The sequence below is a fragment of the Cygnus olor genome, chromosome 5 (genome assembly GCF_009769625.2).
Source record: "Cygnus olor isolate bCygOlo1 chromosome 5, bCygOlo1.pri.v2, whole genome shotgun sequence".
Lineage (NCBI taxonomy): Eukaryota > Metazoa > Chordata > Aves > Anseriformes > Anatidae > Cygnus > Cygnus olor.
In genome coordinates, this window is record NC_049173.1 from 45,103,248 (window position 1) to 45,126,136 (window position 22,889).

General features: G+C 35.0%; 1 protein-coding gene across 1 annotated transcript in view; it reads left to right on the forward strand.

Annotated features, from left to right (window-relative positions):
- AKAP6 (A-kinase anchoring protein 6) overlaps positions 1 to 22,889 on the forward strand; it is a 234,126-nt gene that overhangs the window by 129,993 nt on the left and 81,244 nt on the right. Inside the window, 2 exon segments of the mRNA XM_040558408.1 lie at positions 15,855 to 16,003; positions 21,422 to 21,542. Of these exon segments, the coding sequence (XP_040414342.1) occupies positions 15,855 to 16,003; positions 21,422 to 21,542 (270 nt within the window).

The following is a 22,889-nucleotide window of genomic DNA, read 5'->3' on the forward strand; positions in this document are numbered from 1 at the left end:
CACTAAGCATGCTCACAGCACTCAGCAAAGTAATTTAGTTGTAATACACTTTTAATTTCAAGAAGTCTTAAAACTCCACAAAATGTTCTGCACTATCCCCAAAAATCTGGCAAATTACACCAAAGGAATCTAGCCTTTTTTAAAAAAATCAGGAATCATTGTAGATTCAGTGTCTGGGAAGCCTTACATTTGAGAACTGCATGTGTGTGTTACGAATATGAAACACAAGGTAGGATCTACTCCCTTGGCAAAAAAGTGTATCAATTTGATTAAGTAAATCTTTCCAGTTTTAAAGCATGTTTTTTTCTTCATGTTTCTTTCATGAAAATTCTTTTCCATTTAACTAAAAGAAATGAGTAAAACCCTGATGTGACACTGATGTGGTAGTTCTAGGAGCTTCAGAAATTCTAACTGAAGGACATACTCTTTTCTCTGCACATGTACATGCTGTCTTTGAGATCTGCAGATATTTGGATGCAATATGAATACAGTATGTACTCCTTTAAGATCATCCATTCTTTCACTGCCAAATGCAGTAGAGGTTCGGAACGTGCAGAAATTGTAAAAACAGATCTAGATTTCAGCTGACTCTATTATTCAAGCCATCACATTCATCATCTTATTATAAGAATTATAGAACAGTAATTAATAAATGTTCCACCTCTACGTATTGACAAAGGAAACACAGAAAATCTACAAGTGAGTGGATCAGAAATCTTCTTTGTGGTAATAATGAGGTTACAGAAATGGAACTTACCATATTTAAAGCAAAGCTGTCAGGATCAGATGGGTAAATGCATAATAGAAGGGAAGGATTAGGAAGATGAAGGTATCTGCATTGTTTGGAAACGTATTTTGAAATATACTGAGGTTAAATTTTATTTAAAGACAGATTTTTAAACTGCAGCTCTGCACCATTTAATCTCACAGGCTTGGATGGAGTTCTGCATGTTAGATATGTGTGGGAACATGCTATACTTCTAAATGAGAATCTTAACTTCAGATGCATAGTGAAACAGTCCAGAGTAATAGAGACATTGTCTGTATCAGCGAAACATTCCTGTATTTGGTTTGAAAGCGTAAGTGTAACTGCACTTGTTCAAGTTCCCTTCTTTATAGAGCTTCTACACCTAGAAATGGGACCTGCCATGCAGAACAGCTGATCTTGAACCAGGTCAGTTAGATCACCACAGCTCCCTTGTGACTTGGACTCTCAGAGGCGAGGATTTGTGACACAGTAGAACAAAAAGTTTTGGAGGAACAGGCTAGTGCCTGCTTGAGGATGTTTAAAGCTCTGTGCAAACTCCAGAAGACATTCAGGTGATGTTTGCAAATCTGTGGTTTACCTGCTCTAGGGAGCAGCATGATGTTAAAATGCGTTAAAACAAGCATGATGGGAAACAAAGCTAGGGCAGGGCTTTTATTTTAAAAATGCCAGCTCTGAAAAATACTGTTCTGGGCACTGCCATAGAATTAACAGGGAGCAATGTATCTGATTGCAACTGAATTATTTTCATTCATAGAGCAACTATTTAGAGGTATACAAACACCCTATATATATATTAGTAAATTTTAGACAGAAGTTTTGAAGGATTACGTAAGCTTTCTAATTTCTTCTGTATTCTTAAGAAATCTTTCCCACCATTTTAAAAATTCATCTAAAGAAGTAGATACATTTTATATGTATATCTTTTAAAAAATACATATATATTGATGTATTTAAAGGAAAAAAATTATATGTTGTATGATTTACAGTCTTAGAAAAAATATAACATAGTCATAACTTTGCAGTTTTTGTGATGCATGAAGATCAGATTTTTTAATGTTGGTTAATGCTTTACTAATTAAAGTGTGCATGTTAATTAAAGCAGAGGCTAATGTTAATTACCTATATTAATGGAATCTCATGTAGCACCTGCCTGAAGCAATGGGTTCAATTTTCAAAATATCTCAATTAAGACTGAAACTTTTGATTTGCATCTAGTAGGGTTTCAATTAACTGCACTGCAAACTTAAATAACACACTTAAAGGGATAATATCACCAATCACATGCAGCACAGTGGAATTGGTCGGTTCAATTATTGACTACAGTATGAGAGCTTTCACAGTTGGTAGGTAAGTGCTATGGTATTGGCAAGCGATTATTGTCTGGGGCTGTCATCACTTCTGTGAATCTTGTAAGAGAGATGTTAAATTGCTGTACTTGGGTCTCACTGCAATTCCATTGTTGAGGGAGACAAAAATAGAATGATGTTTGCTCACAACCATTGTTTAATGGTGAAGATTCAGCTTGTTCCTCTGAAATAAATGACCACTGTTCCATGACATGGTGAGGCATTTTATCAAATGGGAAAGCAGCATTTGTGATAAAGTGAGCAATGTTGCAGTTTACTTCTCAGCCAAGCCAAGAGATGTGATTGTATTCCCAATCTCTGTTTCAGCCACTGCAGCATTATGTGTTGACACAGGAGCTTTTAATGAGCAGCTTCAGGAAACGATTAACAAAGCACTAGAAATAGATGCAATCATGCTGATTGGAAATTCTACCTAAGCTCCATAAACAAGACCGTAATGTCCTGTGACCATACAACTTTCTATGGTAATTATTACTGATGGCTCCAAACTTGAACTTTTAATCTGAGCCTGCTCCAATAAGATGTTGATGGTTCAATTATAATGAAGCTAAGCTCAAAAGCATGCTAACTTCTCTTGGTATGGACAGATGAAGAAGTATGAAGTATGGATGTGAGCTTCTGTGGTAGGATCCAAATTTTGTTCATACATGTAATACAGAAGTATCTCCAAGAGTAATTCCTATGTGTCCTCTGTGGAAACACTACTGTTTTCACTTCAGAAGCCTTTATCTCATGTCGTGTTGCAAGGTCACTACACGGTTTAGAAATCACACTACTTTGTATTGGAAACAAATCAAGTTCTATCATAATCTGAGTGCCCAGAATTCCCATATAGTAGTACTCAACTTCTTTAACAGTATAATGTATTTTACATGAACTGTACAGCCACAAGTTATTGTCTTGTTTATGGTTAATGGAAATGTGCATCTTTCTTTGACAGATTTTTTTTTTTGTGGTAGTTGAACTTTGGGTTCCAAAAGTCAATATGAATCTTATTTTAGCTGCAGAAATATCAAATTTCCATATGATTTTTATGAGTCAGGTTTTAAGCTAAAAAGATGCAGCAGGTATGTGCATTATACTGTGATGTGTTATTGTCATCTCAGTTATACTTCATAACATTATTTGAAGAAAAAACACTAAAATATGCAATTGTGTAGTCATTTATTACACACATATGTCATATTTAGACCTTTCATCTTGAGAAGGGTGATTGTGCAGTTCTCAGTCTGCTTTGGACCTAACTCCCTTTCCTTGTGAAATTGTTCATATACATTTAGACAATATTTGTTTAAACTTACTTAAAAATAGCCAAATGTCTCATGCTTATTGGGCTGTTATTAGCCCAGAATACTGTAAAAATAAATCTTGTAGTAAATTGGTAATTTTAACTACATTCTAAGTGAGAAATAATCTTGTGTAATGGTCATGTCTTTGATGAAAATCTGTTGAAACCATTGTATTTACAAGATTACTGAGTTTCAGTCTCTCTGGGTATTACTTGGACCAAAGGCACTTAGCCAATTAAGGCTACTGGAAAAAAAATGAAAGCAATCCAACATGATTTTTTTCTGAAAGGAATCTTAAACACCATTTACTTCTCTTGCTGTATACTGTTATATGGTAGTTTTACTATCTTGGTTTGGTTTTATTTATCAGGGGTGTTTTTGTTATATGTGAGAAAGAAAAAAAGTTTATTGTTGTTTATTAAAATTATAGAAGAATATTACGTAAAAAGCATCCCAAGTAATATGATTCTACAGTATCATTTTATAAGGATACACGGAAAAAGGAAGCTGTGCAAATTTGGATAGATTACTATCAATGATTGTTTGAAAGGCATACCTGTAAAGAGCTTTTTTCATATGTTTTGGTGCATGTACTCCCTTAATGTTTGCTTTATGAGTAAGTCAAGACCTTCAGTGCTGCAGCTTAATAAGTTGAGCGGGTTTGGGTCTAGAGTCATGATGAGTTTGTAATGGAGGTTTTTGGGAGAGTGAAACAACTACAGCTGCATAGAGTCAGATGCAGTCTGTTATACTGTGATGTTTTCAACAAAAATGTAGGGAGCAAATTGGTTGAATGGCATTAGATAGACATAGACAAGAATGTGTGGTCTGTTATATCAGAGTTCATAAGACACCCACAACATAAGACCCAGTTGTGCAGTCTTTACTCTGGCAAAATTCCCTTTTTACACCATGGAAAGCTTTCTTAAATACAGTATCTAAAGAATTTGAGTGCTGGATATTGGCTTTTCTTTTAAAGTTATTTTTGGAAATTTGATACATATAAGGTAGACGTGAATGAAAACTTACCTTAAAGTGCTGAGATAAAAGGTTTCCACTAAAATTTGTCTTGGTAATGTAATAAAATGTTATCATATTAGAAACCTTGTCAAATTAAAGTGTCATATTTTTGTAGAAGGCAGCAGTTATCAAGAAAATGTTTTTATTGTTAGAAAAGAGATGTCGCTATTTTTATATTTTTGGGCTTTAATTGTTCTCTTACTTTGTCTTAGCCCTGAACAGTCTCTCTAAATGAGGGGATCATATCTTAATATTTTACATGTACATATAAACAGAGTTTTTAAAAAATAATTTTATATCACATCTGTTTTTACTGCATGTTGCTGCCTGTCTCTAGAGGCATACAGCATTTTTATTTTCAAGTAAATTTATATTAGTTACAGTCTCCAGCTGTTTTAGATATAGGATCATTTCCTGTTGGTACAGTTTCCAGGACAATTCCCTTTTTTTCTTCTCAGAAAAATGAGAAATTTAATTTAACAAAGACATCCTATAATTGCCTTTGTATCTAGCAAGGTATCTAGTAATCTAAATATTTTATTTTATTTAAAACATCTGTCTACATAATATCATATGACTATACAAGCCTATATCAACCTTCTGAAAGACAGCTGCTGCCACTTTTATTTAATTTATAAGAGACCAACAAAATTGCTCTTTAAGATAAAGCCTGTCTGCCACTGAGTCATATATAAAAAAATTTTGCAAGATGAAAATTGCTTGCATTTACAGTTCTTGTTAAACTAATCTAGGTCTTTTTCAAATTTAGAAGCATCATTTCTCCTTTTCCCTCTTCTCCCCTCACCCCCCCATCACTATGGAAACATAGGAGCTTTCCATATACATTTTTTAGAAGCTCATTTTATTAAGATTGAAGGTACATTTCTATTTAAGATGAAATGCAAGCTAGAGTCACATCTTAATTGCTCGCTTGTGGGATCTATTTATCTCCTGCTATCTTCGTTTTCACAAACATTTGGTGTAAATTATACTGGTCAGAATTTTCATGCAGTTGTTCGGAAAATATATAGGGGAAGTGATAATGTCAATGTACATCTTTATCTGTTTTGTGTTACTGAGCTTTGTTTGCAGTGACTCCTTTATGTAAACTGTTTCTTTGTAGGAAGCAATTCATACTGACAATAAAATGTTTAATAGATAGTATCAAAAAAGGCACAGCAGCTGTCCTAGAAAAATAGACATAGGCATTCTACAGTATGTCTAAATAAGACAAGTTTACCTTTTCCAGGGAAGTAATCAAAATACTTCTTTTTGGAGAACTAAGAGTATGAAAGGAAAATGTTTATGGTTCCCTACTGGCACACAGTTATGATTGACAGGAAAAACCAACATGTATGCCACATGAGACATCTTGTTCAGGAACTTTCAGGAGGGTAGTAAATTGGTGTTGGCACAAACACAAAAAAATAAAATGACTTGATTCAGCAGTTTTCAATTCTAAATCCCCAAGCTCCAAAGAAAGAAGTAAATATTCATCAAATGATCAAAATTTATATTGATTTTTATTCTGCATTAGCAGCTCAAAGTCAAGATTCTTGACAGGGTGGATGTCGGTTTGAATGATTCTCTTTGAAATAAGGATACAGGCACTGGGCTGAGTGCTACCGTGCATTCCTGAGCCATAGGAAAAGCCTATTAGAACCCTAGGAAGCTAAATTTTTTAGAGAATGGTATAAAGGCGTGCTTGTTCTGTAGTGTTTTGATAACTAAATCGTTGTTATTAGTATGTAAAGCAATTCTTGTCATTCTTTCTTTACTCCATCCTTTCCATTATCATCTAGACAACTTTTCTGTAAACTTCAAAGGGAACTGTAGTTCATGTGCCATTGCAAGTGAGTTAACATCAGTACTTCCCAGAGTAAGTGTATTTTAGAGTGAAGTGATAGTCTGTCAGAGCACAGGAAGCAAAGACTGTATCTTCATATTCTACATCTTTAATTTTGCAGTTTCTGACAGGGAGTAAATAAAGGTCTTGGGGGAATGGGAGGGGGAAGGAGGGTGGAAATCCAGGGGAAGAGGATAAGGTGAGCACGAATGCAGCACTGAAACACAAACTGGATGACTGTGATTACCAAGCTGTAAGATTTAATGAGAAGGCCTGTATCAGAGTGAGGCAGAAAATCATAACCATCACCTCTAGTCTATAGGAGTATAATTAGATCTCAGCCCCCAGCAAAAAGTAGATAAATAAATAAATGAGTTAGTGACATTTTTAACAAACTTAAATATATTGAAAATAAAAGGGGAAGTTATCTCCATTACTGTACCTTTGCAATACACTTGTGTTTTTTTGTTGTTGTGTTCAAAATTCATTGTCATAAAGTGGAAGAAGAGAATAGTAAGTGTGTGTTTGGTGGGGTTGGGGTAAATAAAAAGCAAACTGAGGCTAAAATACTGTAACTATCAAAGTGTTAACAAATTTCCCAAATGTCCTAGGTGCTTACAATTCAGCAAACATCTTTACCAGCATAGCTTTAAAATTAAATTTTACAAACATTATGGGTAATACTTTAATAGCATGCAAATTGCAGTGAAGTCAGCAGCGGCAAAGCTGACCTCTCAGCAATACACATATTTTATGTTTAAAACAGTTATCTTTTTACAGTTCCCTCTACCTCAGTAGGTGCCAGGTGCTTCAAGAGGCTCCTCATCTGAGGATCGTAAACAACTCAAATGAGCACCAGTGTGTGCTTGTTTTTTATACATGGCAAGGTAATTGTATGAATCAACATATTAAGCTGTATGTTTTACTGTTGCTACAGTAATTTCCAGCCTTTACTAGTATTTTTAAAAACTTTCATAAATTACTTTGCAAATTTTCAGTTTTGAATTTTTCTCAAAAACATATATACACATACATATATATGTATGTATGTATATAAATATCATGGTATTTGGATAGGGAAAGGATTTGGATAATATATGGAGAAAAGTACTAAGCCTGCATTTCCCATTTTTTGTTAAATACGTTAATTAAGTAACGTGCAGGGTTTATCAATCTTCATGGTCTGCCTGTTCTTCCTTAATCTTGCAGGGAAAAGAGTCCTGTGTTCATATCTGCACAATTTGGTATTGTTAGCAGTTCACTATGTAAAAAGTCAGAAATATAACCATTTCTCCCTGTAAGAGGAAAAAAGTGATCTTAATTTAAATATATATATATATTGTATAGTAAGAAAATATTCCTATCTCTAGGGGCAATATTACACCAAATTAGTGTATATTCTAGGTGTGGAAAGAATCACCTTTGATTTCAGAACAAGTCAAATAAACATTCAGTAAGAACCGTTGAGGTAAACTCTATGTAGGAGTTTGGACTTGAAAGTGTTTGACACTACTGAGCCTCTCAAAGTATCAGATTCAAAATATTGAATCAAAAAGAGATTTTAGCTCAAAATTTCTACAATTTTGTAAGTGTTAGTATGTACAATAAATTGTCAAACAAGTTGTTAAAAGAAATCTTTGTAATTATTAATTTAATAAATATGAAACATTTGTCAAGCATATAAAAGTTTAAAATGGAGCTACTTGGCAAAAATCAAACTGTTTATGCACTACTTAAAATAATTACTATGTAGCATGCTCACAAATGATGCAGTGTAACATTTCATACTTTATCTCTAATACAGCATCATCTTAATAGTCATTTTTGCATTTTATGTAGGTTCCTTTTAGCATGATAAATAATAGAAATGTGTAAAATTCTCAGTTCATGAAAAGATATCAAAACATAAAACAGGAATGCTATTACAGTATGGTAAAAGTAATTAAAAGTCAATGTGTATTACCAAAGTAAATGCAGATTCATGCACCATAATTGTAAAGAATTAAATAATCACCATATATTTACTTCAAAAAGAGATTTTTTTTATATAATAATTTCAAGTAACTTGAAAGCCAAATTCTTCAAATTAGTCATCAGAATTCACTTCGCTATATGTCAGTACAGCTCCCAGTGGTGAGAAGAGATTCCTCCAAAATATGCACAAAGTAGACTTCTGAGCAAAGTTTCCATGAAAAAGGCCATAACATTTTTATATTAGCTCAGTCATACCTTCCTGGGATGCATTGGGTAGTTTTCCCTTGGAGGTATTGGTTTTGCAAGAACTACCTTCCCTTGTTTTTTTTAGAAATGTCTGTGCCCATTACTGTAGGGATGGGGGCAGAGGAAGGTATGTGATCATGCCCGAGTTTCTCCTGCATGCATTCACTGTCCTGAATTTGACCATTTGTACCTTCAACCTTAAGAGCACGGCCATTTTGAATGCCCAGACCTGCAGATCTAGTTAGGTGCATGGCTGGTACATATGGTTTAGTAACCCAACCTGTTAGGGAAGCGTGACTTTTAGAAATACCGGTGCTTTGCATGATAGGCAGACTCTTTACAATCTCTTTTTAAGCCACTTCATTGTTCTAAAAGTGCAAATAAGGGAATGGTAGGAACAATCACAACTGTGCAAATAATGGAGTTTTTAATTAAGTTTACAATTTTAGCAGGCCGAGGGAAGGGTTTCTATGTCTAACTAGTCTTTCCTCTTCCTGACTACTTCAAGATCTTGAGGCTGCCCTGGAAAGATGTTCAAACTTGTGTTTAAATACAGCATATCTGTGTTCTGACCTCCCAAAATAAATTGTTTTTTCTGTCGGACTGGAAAGAAAACAAGGGAGAAGGTTGTATTGATAAATTGCTTCTCTAATAGGATGAATTCTTCAGAGTTTGTAGGAGTGGGACCGTTGGGTCTTGCAATTCTGGTGGCATTCCAAGAGGTGTCACTGAAGAAAGGCTGGAAGGCATGTGACAGTTTTGATTAAATGCACTCTAACCATTACATTGATGCACTCAGCTGAATCTGAATATGTTAATTTGTGTATTCTGCCTGTTTTTAGCAAGCATTGTTCTGTCATCCCAGCCCTCTCTGTGTGAGCTTCCTTGTCGGAGCAAACCTGTTCTCCACCTGGTCCCTGGTTATTAAAAACCCTTTTTTTGTATCCTGCCAGTCACTCATTGGTTCTGCGGCTGGAGATGACCTGCAAGACAAAAGTATATACTGCCCACTGTTCAATTTTTATTCTTATGAGGATTTTTCTTTTTCACCTCACAATTTTGGGATGCTATTGTCAAAACTATTCACAGTCCTGGAAGTCTCTGGAGAGGTTATTCCTTTCATACTTTCCTTCAATGTTTTTTTGGTATTTGTGATAAGGGGAACTTCTCTGGATCAACAGCTGAGATCTATTTGAAACACAGGGCATGCCATTCTCCTGTAGTGTATTTAATTTTATACTGAACAGAACCAAAGGCAGGGGGATGATCAGGAATTAGACACCAGAGGTCCAGATTTTAAATTAACACAATAGTCAGGACACCTCCATGGATTTGGTCAGACAATACTGTTGAGGCCACACAACTGATTGCATTTGCACTCCACTGTCCTGAAGTCACAGGTCATGTTCCTAATCTTTATAGCAAAAAAACTTATGTAGTTCTGAAAGCCAAGGGAAACCCTCCAAAATGTATTGCTGTTATTTACTGGCTTTTTTTTTTTTTTTTCCTTGAATTAATTCTTGATCTGGGAACTGCCTGAGAAGGCAGTTCTGACTTGCTGTAACCTATCTAAAATTTCATTTTATAGCTCCTCTGGACAGGCTTCACTGCGCTGTTACTGCTGTTACTTATACTCCACAATGAATTTAAGTACCTTGATAAGTATGAATGTTGTTGCCTTGTAATTTTGCTTCTCCTGTGTTGAAGTTTCACATTGTTGTGATGGTTTTAGTACTCTGAAAAATACAGTGATAAAGTTATTACTGATATAAAAGCATTTCTGAGATTTATGATGATAAAAACACTTTGCTAAGATTTTAACTGGTAACAAGCATGCCCTGATTAACAGAATTAATTTCCTGCATGATCAAAACACAGTGTGTCCTTTGTAATAGGACTATCAGATGTTCAGCTCTCAGTAAACACAGTTTACGATATAGGATTATTTTTTAATCTGATTCAGTCCTGAAGAGAGTGTGCAAGATGAAGGATGTTAAAGGCAGGGGAGCCAAAAGCAGAAAGGGTAACCGACTAAGAAGAAATTCAACTGCAGCAAGGTCGCTGTTTACATTTTGCAGAGGAAGGGGAGGGGGGTGGGGGAATACCAGTTAAAATACCTGGGTAACTTCTTGGAAGTCCTGCTTCTACCCGAAGTGTACCTGCTTCTACCAGAAGCAGAAGACGTGTTGGCTGGCTGTGGGGATGGAGTAGTGGATGATCAGTCTGTATAGTCTTTGGTCAAATTCTTGCCTGCCAAATAACTATCTCTCAGCTGCATCTCCATGGAATATATTTTGAGCTGTGTACTCCGCAATATCATTTTATTCAGTAGCTGCAGACAGAGCCAGGGTCTGTTTCGTGTCCTATAATTAGACCTTCTCCACAACTTTTTAATGTGGACAGATAACCAGAATACTGTGTCAGAAAACAGAAAAAAAAAATGCTTGCAAGTAGCATTTATGTAGTCATATGCATTGATCTACTTAATTCTGGTAAGGAATTACTCCCAATTCTATCTGTGGATGTAAATTACAAGGACGTACCAAGCATCCTTGTAATCCTAAATTACAAAGTGTACCAAGCTGGGATATGCATCCTTTTAGAATGATGCAGCTGAGTACTTGTACTTCTATAAACTACACATGCGGATGAGCCTTCTAAGTCTACATGCTGCATAACGCCCTCTGACCACTTCCCTTTTTGGCAAAAGTTAGAACTTGTGCTTTAAGTTGAGACAATATTTTTATACAGTTTAAGGTTAACCAATGGCAGAAAAATTAAATTATGCCTGTATTTCACATGTAATTCTGTAGTAATTACAGTGTAGTGTACAAGTGGTATAGCTTTTTCTACTTTTTCAAAGTCAAGTGTATATAGTATAATTTGTATATTTAAAACAGAATAGTTTGCTTACCATAATGTAGTTCCTAACAAAAGACATGATCGCTAGGAAACAGCGTTTGAAAACACTTTCCCTTCCACACAAATTCAGAGATATTTATTCTAGCACATTCCGATATAAAAATTGTTTACAGCACAACAACACAACACTGAGTTCTTATCTCCAATTTACATTTGTGTAAATTTTGAGTCTCTCATTTGACACTCTCTATATAACCTTTCAATCTCCCTCCTCCCACGGTAACAGCCATTATCCCATGTCTTGTCTTTCTCCACTTCACAATAAGGTCATTCTAACATGTAGGTCTAACAAGAAATACAATGTATTCTCATTGATTGGTATTGTCTCTGATTACCCCTTCGTGTTATATAGTGATCTGTATAGGAAAGGACGTTCTATGTTGTCATGCAAAGCCTGTCTTAAGGAGTAGAGTCTGTACGCCAGGCTCCCTTAGTTTATTTATAAGCTCTTGCTTTTTAGAAAATGAGCTCTCTAGCCTTAAAAATATTTGCTGTTATTATATAGACTATTATATAGACTATTATATATATATATATATAGTCTATATATATATAGTCTATATATAGAGAGACTATTATATAGACTATATAGGCTATTATATAGACTATTATATAGACTATATAGACTAGATCTGAATATTTGGCACAAGTGTAGAAAATGTTCACTGTTTTCCCACAGACTACTGTTTTTCATAGTCATGTACAGAGGTTGTGTCCTCCGGGCTCGGAAAAATCAGAGTGTTTTGTCATTTGATTATTGGAAATATCTCACGTTAATTTACAACTGAATCTTGTAAACTCATTCCTTCTTGGTAGGACAGTGACGGTTAGAGAGTTTGTGTAACCAGACCACAAACCATCACCAGCATCTTTGTGATTATGTCTTTATTGCAAAAATGTTACTTATAGGATACGAGGACCATGAAGTGGAAAACAACTGCTGAGCATCATTCCTTGCTCTTTTTTTTTCTTTTTATTTTGGCATGTTCAGTCTTTCACTTCTGCATTCGGGTATTAAGAGTAAATGAATGATTGCCTCCCATCCAATTTCTATTACGTATATTTGGAATGATGCATATCTTAGCAGGCTTTCTTAGGATTTGCTAGACATCCACATCTATAGTGGTGTGTTTGTGATAGAGATTAAGTTCTTAGAGTTGCCTTAAGTAACGTGAAAGCATATGTAGGGCAATCTGAAAATGCACTCTCAAAATAAGCTAGAGGGTAAAACAAGTAGCTGTTCTATTGGTTAGCAATTAATAAAGATGCTACTGTTATTCTGCCAGAATACTGCAAAACTGATCCTTCATTCCTACTAAAGATTTTAAGATGAAAATAAACTGCAGTAGATTTACTGCATACATGCTGTGTACTATTTTCTAGATTGTGCCTTGTGCCAGTTAGTTCAGCTTCTGCAGAATGTAGCTTTTTGAGACTTAAACTGATCAATACCTACTTGAGGTCTTCAAAGCCTCTTTGGATTTGCAGCTGGTATCAGTAGAACAGGGACAAAAAATGCTTAAGTACAACAGTGAGATGGATGAATTCATACAGACAAGAAATCAGAGAGATCCATCTGAAACTACACTGCCCGAGTTTCAATTGCTGTAAGTATCTGCAATAGTTGAAGACAGCAAGTGGGTTTAAAAACAGAGATAGTTGATTTATGGAGAGATCATATTTCTGTGCTACAAGGACTGGGACAAAATCACTTGTATTCAGGATTCATAGTGTGTGATGTTAATGGAGTTCATAATCCTCAGTAGAAAAGGGCCTTCTAACTGTAAGGAAGAAACAATGGAAACACATTCGTCCCTCTCCATATATTTATTTATTCTGCCCATCCTGTACATTCTTTCTCCCACTATTCTATTTTGTCCTCCATTTTCTTCTCTTATTTTTCATATTGATTTAAGTTTTTACCTATTTACAATTTTATTTTTTTATTTTTTGCAAGTGAAGAGATTGAAAGATCTGGTAAAAGAGGTTTGCTTTATTCTTCCCCTTTTAAAATATATAGGAAACTGGGGGGTGAGGGGGAGGAATTAGAAAATGCCCTCCCAAAATTTATCTCAACTATTGAGATAGTTGTGCTATTTGAGTAATAGCATGTGTTTGATTAGGGCTGAGTTTTAATTCATATATGGGAGGTTACTGAGTCTAGATTATCTGTGAATTTCCTGCTTTTGGACTACTTAGGGGAAGTTTAGGGTTTTATTCTGTGTACATAAGTTAAAGATCAGGAAAAAAGCAAGAAGTATAATCACTTGTCTCCACTTCCAAGTCCATCTTGAAAAGCAGGGAAATTGTTTCCTTTAAATTATCCAGAAGATTTCAATTCTAGTCTTAAAACAGTCATAGAAGACATATATAAGATATATATATATATATATATATATATATATATTTATTTTAAGGTAATTGTTTTGGAAAGTTATCAGTCTTTCACAATAGGGCTTTAGACTGAAAGTGTCATGCCTACATGAAAGTGTCATACCCAACCATAACTAATATGAAAACAAACTGAATAAGTCCTTTCTGATAAGAATAAATTAAAAGAGAAAATTGATAGCCTTATGTGGACAGTACAAAATACTCAGCTGAAAGATTATCCTGGTTGGTGAAGAATCCTTCTAAAAAAGAAGGTCAATCAGGAATCCCTGTAGGGAAGGGGATTGTTTATCACCTTAAAGAAAAAGGTACCTGGAGGTAGAAGGGGACCAGGAAGGTAATGGTGTGTGTTTATTGCTTCTTTTGGTCATTTCTGAGTTGAATAAGCAGCAGTTTTAATTATAGTTTCTAAAAGTAGTGTGTTTTACAGCTCTTTCCAACCTTAGCAGCCTACTCTGGCTAACTGGAACAGTCCCAACTGGTTTTGTGTGCCAGTAATGCTTCTTCATGGGTAACCCTGCGTGGTTTCATTTTCCACTGTTTTGGACTAGGTATGAAAACTTTGTATTTCACTTGTGTATGCACTAACAAACCTGGATGTTTTACTTGGGATTTTTATCTGCTATCTCCTTGGAAAATTTGCTAGTTTTTCTGTTTAATTTCTGAAAACATATTGCGATTTACTGCCAAACATAATGAATTTCACTGTAAGAGGAAAAATTAGAGAAGGAAATGAGTTTTCCAAATAGCTGTACTATTACTCAGCAAAAGTTGCATCAATGCTAAAGCAAGGCATATGCAAATATACACAACTGTTATTGAGACCTTTGCACCTTCTTTCAGACTTTCTCCACTGCCATTCTTCAGTGCCTGCTTCTCTTCACTTGCCTACATTTGTCCTTAGTCTGGATTTTGCACGTTTTCCTTCTCAACTCTAGCCCTTTCCCTGCTTTCTCTTTACAGCTGCCATTCTTCTACAGACTGGTAACTCTGCCGTGCTGTCAACAACCAAGCGAACTCTTCACTTCCCTGTCTGCAGCCATAGAAAATGCAAGAGTTCTTGCACAGCATTTCCTCCATGCTTGTTGTGTTTACTTGCCATGGTACCAAATAGTTCAGCAGGCATTCTCCTACTAATATAAATGAGTATGTAGTTACACAGAAGTAGAGGTTTTTGAAGCATTATCAGAATTTGTAATGCGTTTTTCTTTCACTGAAGCATATTAAAAGAAAACAATAGCATATTGGTCCCCAAGTGCTTTTGAACTTACTCTGCCCTCTGTTCTCTTCCCTGTTCCTAGGGGCAAGTGTGGCACACAGCAGATTTCATCCTCTTATCATCTGGTTCTCTGAGTTCCAGAATCAAACTGATCACTACAGCTGCAATAAATAAAGTGTCTTTTCAATAAGTTATCATGCCAAATATTATTCAACATTCTTCTGGCCAGGCACAGAGTCTGATGGAAAACACCATTTTTAACTTATTGCCTCTATCACTGCAATCAAAATTGCTGAGTAATCATGGACAACAGCTATGGGAAAGAAGAATGTGAATAATGCCAAGTTGCTTGTTTTTGTTTACACTTGCAATTTAAAATAAAACTGCCTACAACAATATGATTTTCATTAATTATGAGGCACAGGCAGTGTGTTGGAAACATCAGTCTTGAAGCCTTTGAGAAATGTTAGTTTATACATCTACCTGTTCTGACATAGTGTGTCATTTCTAGTATCGTTTTTATTAACATCCAGACGTTTTTATGCAGCGTTTGATGGGATATAGATCTCATGGATTATCTAGCACATTCCATGATAGTTACCTAAATACTTCAGTTCTAGCATTTGGGAATACACTGTACTTTTATCGTACTTACTGCTTCAACCTTTTTGACTATAATGCAAAGAGAAAAATGATGGTGTGTATACTCCTCTGTGTTAAAACTGTTGCAATCCAAAAGCTGTTTTAAATGCATTCTTTCTGATTTTTTTTTTTAATCTATTGTTTTTTTCTTTTTGTTTTCTTTCTCTAGGCTGAGGTTCAGCTATGCTATCTGGAAGCACAAAGAGATGCTGTTGAACAGATGTCCTTAAAGCTGTACAGCGAGCAGTACAGCAGTAGTAGCAAGCGAAAGGAAGAGTTTGCTGATATGTCAAAAGTTCACACAGTGGGAAGTAATGGGTAGGGAACTATTCTTTTTGTTGTTTTATTCTCACTGATCTGTATTTTTTTTTTACATGATATACTTTTTCTTGCTTCTAGTTAACCAGGATTTTTCTTCCTGGGTCAAGAAGCAGGGGAAAACTGTCTCTATATATTTATTTTTCCATATATTAATGCAGAAATTAATGAGTTCTGGATAATTTATCTAAATCATGGTTTGTTCATGGGACTACCTAACATTATCTAATAGCAATCCATTATTTGATTAAAAATAAATGTAACGTCCTTTCATTTCAAGCTTTTCTCCTGTTATGTCTTCATTTCTTCTGATTTCTTAGCATCTTTCAAGGAAATGTCTTTATAACTTGTTAACTCCACTGTAAGACAATTCTGGCTAACTGTAATTCTACTAGTGACTAGGAAAGTTGAATATGAAACTTTTTCTATATATATAAAAGTGTATAAATATATACACACACGCATATATGTAAGTGAACTTACAGTTCTCAGTTAAGCATCCCAGTTTTGTACATCTAGAAAGCTGCAATTTTAACTGTTTTCACGTGAGTTGGTCATCTCAGTCTGACTTAATAAATGTAAACGCATACACACATACTATACATGTAAGTGCCTATACATGTGTATATATATATAAATATATATATTAAAAGAAACCCTTTATTGACAACTTGAGCAAAGAATCTTGGACAGATTAATCACTGAAATGAAGTCTTGAATGGCTGCCCCTCCTTTTTTCACAACAAAGAAAATATTTTGTAGTTCTGGTTTAAGACTTTTTCTAGGAGGCTTTTAAAAAACCCTATCTGCTAACTACTAGCTCCTCTAAATGTCACACAGACCTGTGAGTTCATAATAGTACGGGGTAAAAGCAGTTCAAAGGAGCTAACTAGTGCTCATTTTTGGGTACATCCTCATTTGGATACAAGTTTTCTTGTAACCAGAAAATTCAGTAGAACTTTTACCTTCAATTTTGCGTTCAAGGAAAGTCACTGACCAAGATGCTCCTACCCCCATAACTTCCTTTTTCAATTGTTAACTCAGTGTTGAGGTCTTGGAAACATAGTTTTATTAAATTACCAACTGTAAAGATAAATGAGCCTTGTAAACATCCCCTCTTATTATATGGAAAGATGACTGTTTTAGAAAAGTTGATGTGGGCTAATTATGTAGGATTACTGAGATCTTGATTACATATGCAGAAATCTGTCAGATTCTCAAACACGCTAGTGCAGCTATTGCCAACCATAAAAATAATTTGTTCCGAATTGGTGTGTATATGTATATAAATGTGCACTGGGGGCTAAATGTTCAAAAACAGCTTATAATTTTGCAGCCAGAGTTGAATGTGAGCAAGACTTGAGGTTGGAATTTTGCATGGGACATAAGACAATTAGACAATAAGAGACATTTGATTTTATTGAGGATTGGGGCTATAAAGCTTTAAGCCTCATGGAAAAATCCAGTCTGTAATTCTGCGTATCATATGTGTAAAGCAGATAGTGAAGCTCTTAGCTGCATTCATTTGCACTCATAATTTCATGCTTATTACTGGCAATGGTGATCTACTGGTGTTCCCTGTTTCTGGGCTGTGGCCACCTTTCTGGGCCAGACAGGAGGCAGATAGATAGAATACCACATATTTAGCTATTATAGAAATACATGGGGGCTAAATTCAGATGGAAAACTTCCATTTGAACCAGTCTGAGGTATTGAACACAATGGAAATGCCTTTTACCTACAGATATATGGCTTTGAAAGTAAGGTTTATTCAGTATTTCCCTACTGCACAAAACATGTGGACAGAAATTCTGTAGTAGGATGAGCCAGCATCTGTTACTAGGATAAATGAGATCTCTACAGAGAACAGGGCATTCAGATAACTGGGAAAATTAGGGTATCTATCCATTAGCAGTTGTGGACATTTGGCCTAGGAGAAAGAAGAGTGCCTACACTGGGAACAAGTGTTACTGTGGATGGAGAATTGTTTATATAGTGGGGAGAAAGATTTGGGAGGTGACTTTGTGCAGGAAACAACTAAACTCAGATAGGTAAGGTTAAGGTAGTACCTGCAGAATAAGGGGATGCCAGTTACTGTGTAAAGAAAGATGTACTGCAGAGCGTGGATGTTGCAATGACAATAGAGAGGGTTGTATGTATGGAATATAAGACGATTTTAAGGTCAGAATTTTGATCTCTCCTATATTCTCCTAATAGAAGCATGTGAATGGAAAGGAGTTCCAAACAATCATGACCCAGAAACTTGAAAGAACTTTTTGTCTGGATGAATTTTTTTGGCGAGCATTTCAGTATGTTTACAGTATTTCTAAATAGCATGTGAGTTATGCTGTCAAAGAAATAATACAAACTGGAAGTGTATGTTAAACATGGGGAAAAAGGCTGATGGAAATAGCTTCACATACCTTTTTATTTATTAATGCCACAGACGAGCTGGTTTTCTCATGAGAAAGGTGCTCATGAATTTTCATTCAAAATAATAAATTGATGTCCACATTTTAAGAAATATGTTTAGGGTTCAAGGGATTAGGCATGCAACTCTGCATATCTGATTCCCTGTTTACCAAGATAAAATATACTTCTTAATGTCATTTCAGTTATTATGTAGCTAATGATTTTAGCTTATTAACCAACAAAACCTGTATTAAGGAAGCTGTAGTTTCCTGCCCTTTAACTAACGTTATAGCCTTCTTGTTGTTAATGTTTGGGTACTTTTAATGGAGATTTTTTTTTTCCCCAGTAAACAGAAGACCTAACTTTTTTTTTTTGGCAATCAGTGGATTTGGATAATCTACCAAAATTAGATGTTTTCTGTAGTTCTTGCATCTGCAACACAGACCCAGTATTTCAGAAGTTATGCTTTCCTTGATTCTGCCTGTGGCAATATGAAAAAGATCTGCTAAGCTCAGAAAAAAAAATAGACTCTCAATATAAAAGAAATATTCAATATACCACAGAAATACTGACAGGTACATTTTAATCTTTACCTGTCACTGATCCTACATTTGCTGGATTTTCTGAATATCTTTTTAACACCTTAATAACATAGCTTTTTCCAAATAATAATTTAATAGTAATCAGTATTTTCCATTTATATGTAAGGTATTCATTTTAAAAACAAAGCAAAGCATTTTTTAAAAAACATCAGAGTTATTTCAGAACTATTAAGAATATAGCAAATTAAAAAAAAAAAAAGATGATGCTTTTTATGCTGACGTCACTGTCTTTAAGCTCAGGAAAATAACTGCCAAAAACAGTTTGCTTAAAAATGGTCTCAGTTAACTTTATTTTAATACCCCCCCTCAAAAAAAAAAAAAAAAAAAAAAAAAAATGAAAGAGGCACAGGATCTAAACTATGGGGAAAAAAATAAATCCCTGTTACGTCCTGAATCCCTTCTTGGACTTTTTCCAATTAATACTGTTTCTCTCACTCTTTATTTTGGGTTGAGATGCTTTTTAGAACATTAGCTAGAAATCAAACTGTCCAGCTGTTTCCTAGTGCTTATTTGGGTTTTGTAAAGGTCAGGGAAAAGTGCTTTTGTGTGTCTTTAAAGGATCAATTCATTCTCTTACACCAATAAATGGACGAATTTGGACTGTAACCAAGATGTGGTTCTATAGATACAAAGCAGGTGTTTGGATCCAGCATGTGTTCTGCACATTACAGTGAAATCCCAGTCCACTTCCTGGCGCAGTCTCCAAAGGCATCCCATCCCATTCTGGCAGCAGAAGGCTATGAACATTGGATGTAGGATTTGATTCAGTCAGCTTCATATCTTAATTCAAATATTTCACTGCTGAGTGAAAACTGACCAAGTCCAACTGAATCAGTACTAATTTACATGAGATGAAATCAAGCCTCTTATATCATAAAACATATGTTTTAATAACTGCTTGTCGGTTTTACGATGCTGGGTAATACTTGGATAGAACAGAAGGGGAATAAAAGAGCCCTAGATACTGAAGATACTGAAGATACAGTGTGGTTGTACTGTTTTCAGAGGAAGGGAGGAAGATTCACTATCACTGCAAATATAGTATTCGAAATGGAGTTTAGTTTCATTTCAGTTTCAAAATGATATCTGAGCCAAATGGCTCCTGAAAGAGTAGTAAAAGTACACAAAGTACAGTGGATTAAACTAAGAGTTACTTCAGAAGCAGGAATCAACACTTGTACATTATACAAGACTTCCTTTGTTGTCAACTCATTGAAAATTATACCATAGAAGGCAAATGGCTTTTCTTTCTTCCTTCTCCTTTCTTTCTTTCTTTCCTTCTGACAGTTCTACTTGTCACAACTTTATATATAAGCTTTCAAAATTACCGTGCACATGGTACTCTAGTTAATAACAACTGAAACTGGAGTAGTATTGATAACATTAAAAACATGTTTAGTTCATTGTTTCTCTGTTGAAATACTGCTGGTTTTTTTTAATGGTGTTGCTAAAGATGCAGAAAGCTAGAAAAGTTTTTAATAATTGGAGAAATTAGCTTTAGTGGAACATGTACTATTGTTTGATCAATATGGGGCTTTTTTATACTACTGACAAGGCTTTTGTTAGTTCCAGATTTGGAGGTTTGAAGATCCCTTTTCAAGGGGTATTTTTTTGACAAATGTGCAGTTTTTAGTATGTACCTTCTGTCTTGTACCATGGTATTTTAGAAGAAGCTATGCCTTACTTATTCACTGGGCTTTCAATAGAGAATCACATTAATCCTTTTAAGCTCCTTATTCTAATGATTTATTTTGTTGAAAACCGTAGTGATCCTCCTTTGAATTTTAATGATTGCTGGCTATTCAAGGATTCATTGTTTTGACTTCCTGTCCTTACCTTTGTTTCTTACATGTCTGTAGGGAACACCTGTCTAATACTGTATCTAGCCTTAGTTCTCACTGGCTTACCATATTCACTCAAGCCTATCTTAAGGCGTTAAGTTGAAATGCTAGCTACTCATCCATGAAAATAAATGTAGGATATTTACAGAGATAGGCAGATAGACAGCAGAAGGATAGCTGAATGGATTGAGTCATTTTTCTATGAAAATAATATTTTTATATGAATTATATCAAGATGGTTGCAAAGTTTGCTTAATATAAAGTCAGCACTTTAAAAACCATTAATCAACATTATCTATGGGGGATTTCTATTTCAGAAATTTTGAAGCAAATGCAGTATGCCAACAGTTGTCAGGATTTGGCATCAGCTGCTGAATTTAGGTCATGGCACTGGCTTAAATTGGATTTCAGTTTTCATTTTCCTCCACTCTGTATAAATACAGAATGTCTCTTTAGAAATATAAGTAGGAACATCATGAGTTTTCAAGAATATATTATTCTAATACAAGATTTTAACAACTACACCTTATTTATGCATAATACATTTTGTTCCTTATCTACAGCCTTTTGGACTTTGATTCAGAATACCAGGAGCTCTGGGATTGGCTGATTGACATGGAATCCATTGTGATGGACAGCCATGACCTGATGATGTCAGAGGAGCAGCAGCAGCATCTTTACAAGGTTAGCGCTACCGTTACTGCCTTTACCTAGCTATAGAAGATCTGATTAGCTTGACAAGTCTTTCTCTCACAGGATATCGCTGCGTTCATTGTATGTATCATGGTGTCTATTAGAATTCCCTTCCCTGTCCCCAACCTCATTTCCATCCCCTGTGCGCTGACAGGCTGCACCGACATCATAATTGCAAGAAAGTTCCCTTTATCACATTCTATTTGGTGTAATTCTATAGAAGGACAAAGATTTGTCTTCAAGATGAATAGAAATAAATGAAACTGCATTAATAAATAGACTGAAACAAAATGAAGGAAAAAAATGAAATGGTAGCATTTAACAAAATGTGTTTTGATTGGAGCTTTCAGCTGGATTTTTATCCACCTTTCAGACCTCTTCTGGGAAGAAAGAAATTTGCCTTGATTTTGGTTTGCTGCTGCCAGAATGCAGGACTTTTCCAATTTAATTTTATTAGTTATGCATAAAGCAGACATTGTCATGTTAAGTCATCACACTTGTGATTTCAGCAAAATGATTTTGGACTTGCATATTGATTAGAGAGTCTTCATGTATCTACAAAAGATGTGTATATACATACACACACACACACAGTCACACATGCAGATTATTATATTTATCATGGTAGCGTTAGCCCAGAAGCTTTGTCACTTCTTCTAGAGTACTTTTAGGAAGTTGCCCAAAATGCATGGATTTGATCTAAAACTGTTTCAGGCTTTGCTGTGTGTCTGAGAAGCTATAGTCCATGGGAATGAGGGGCAGTGGGGAAAAGAAAGGAGGGGCTTTTGACAGAAATATCAGGCTGCAGTAAATCTTCCTCATTTAGGCAATTTTTATTGGAGTAATTCTGACAGTTGTCATCCTTGAATTGCTTTGAGCATATGGCATATTTCAAAGAGCAGATTGTGAATCATAAAAAATAAAATTAATAACTAACCACAGAATCAGCAACAGTATAATGACAAGAAACAACTACCCTCTAGCTTTTTTTTATTTCTTATCGAATAAATGGTACATTCAAGGTCAAATAGAAGTTGTTTTCTTTCTTCTATGATTGCACAATTTGATAATTTATTAAATATAATTTAGTTTTTCTTGTTTTGGCATCCTATTTTCTTGATGTCTGTCTTGCATTTTATTCTAATTTTAGTCCTTTTATTTAAAATACCTGGTGAAAAAGCATTGCCAAACAAGTTAAAATATGGTTAGGAATGGAAATATGGTTCAGGTCTGAACTATTTTAGGCTGCAAGTGAGTTTAATTCCATAATCTCTATTTCTTGATTCGTCAATCATTTCTTATTTTCACTAATGTATTTTTTCTAACTTTCTGAATACT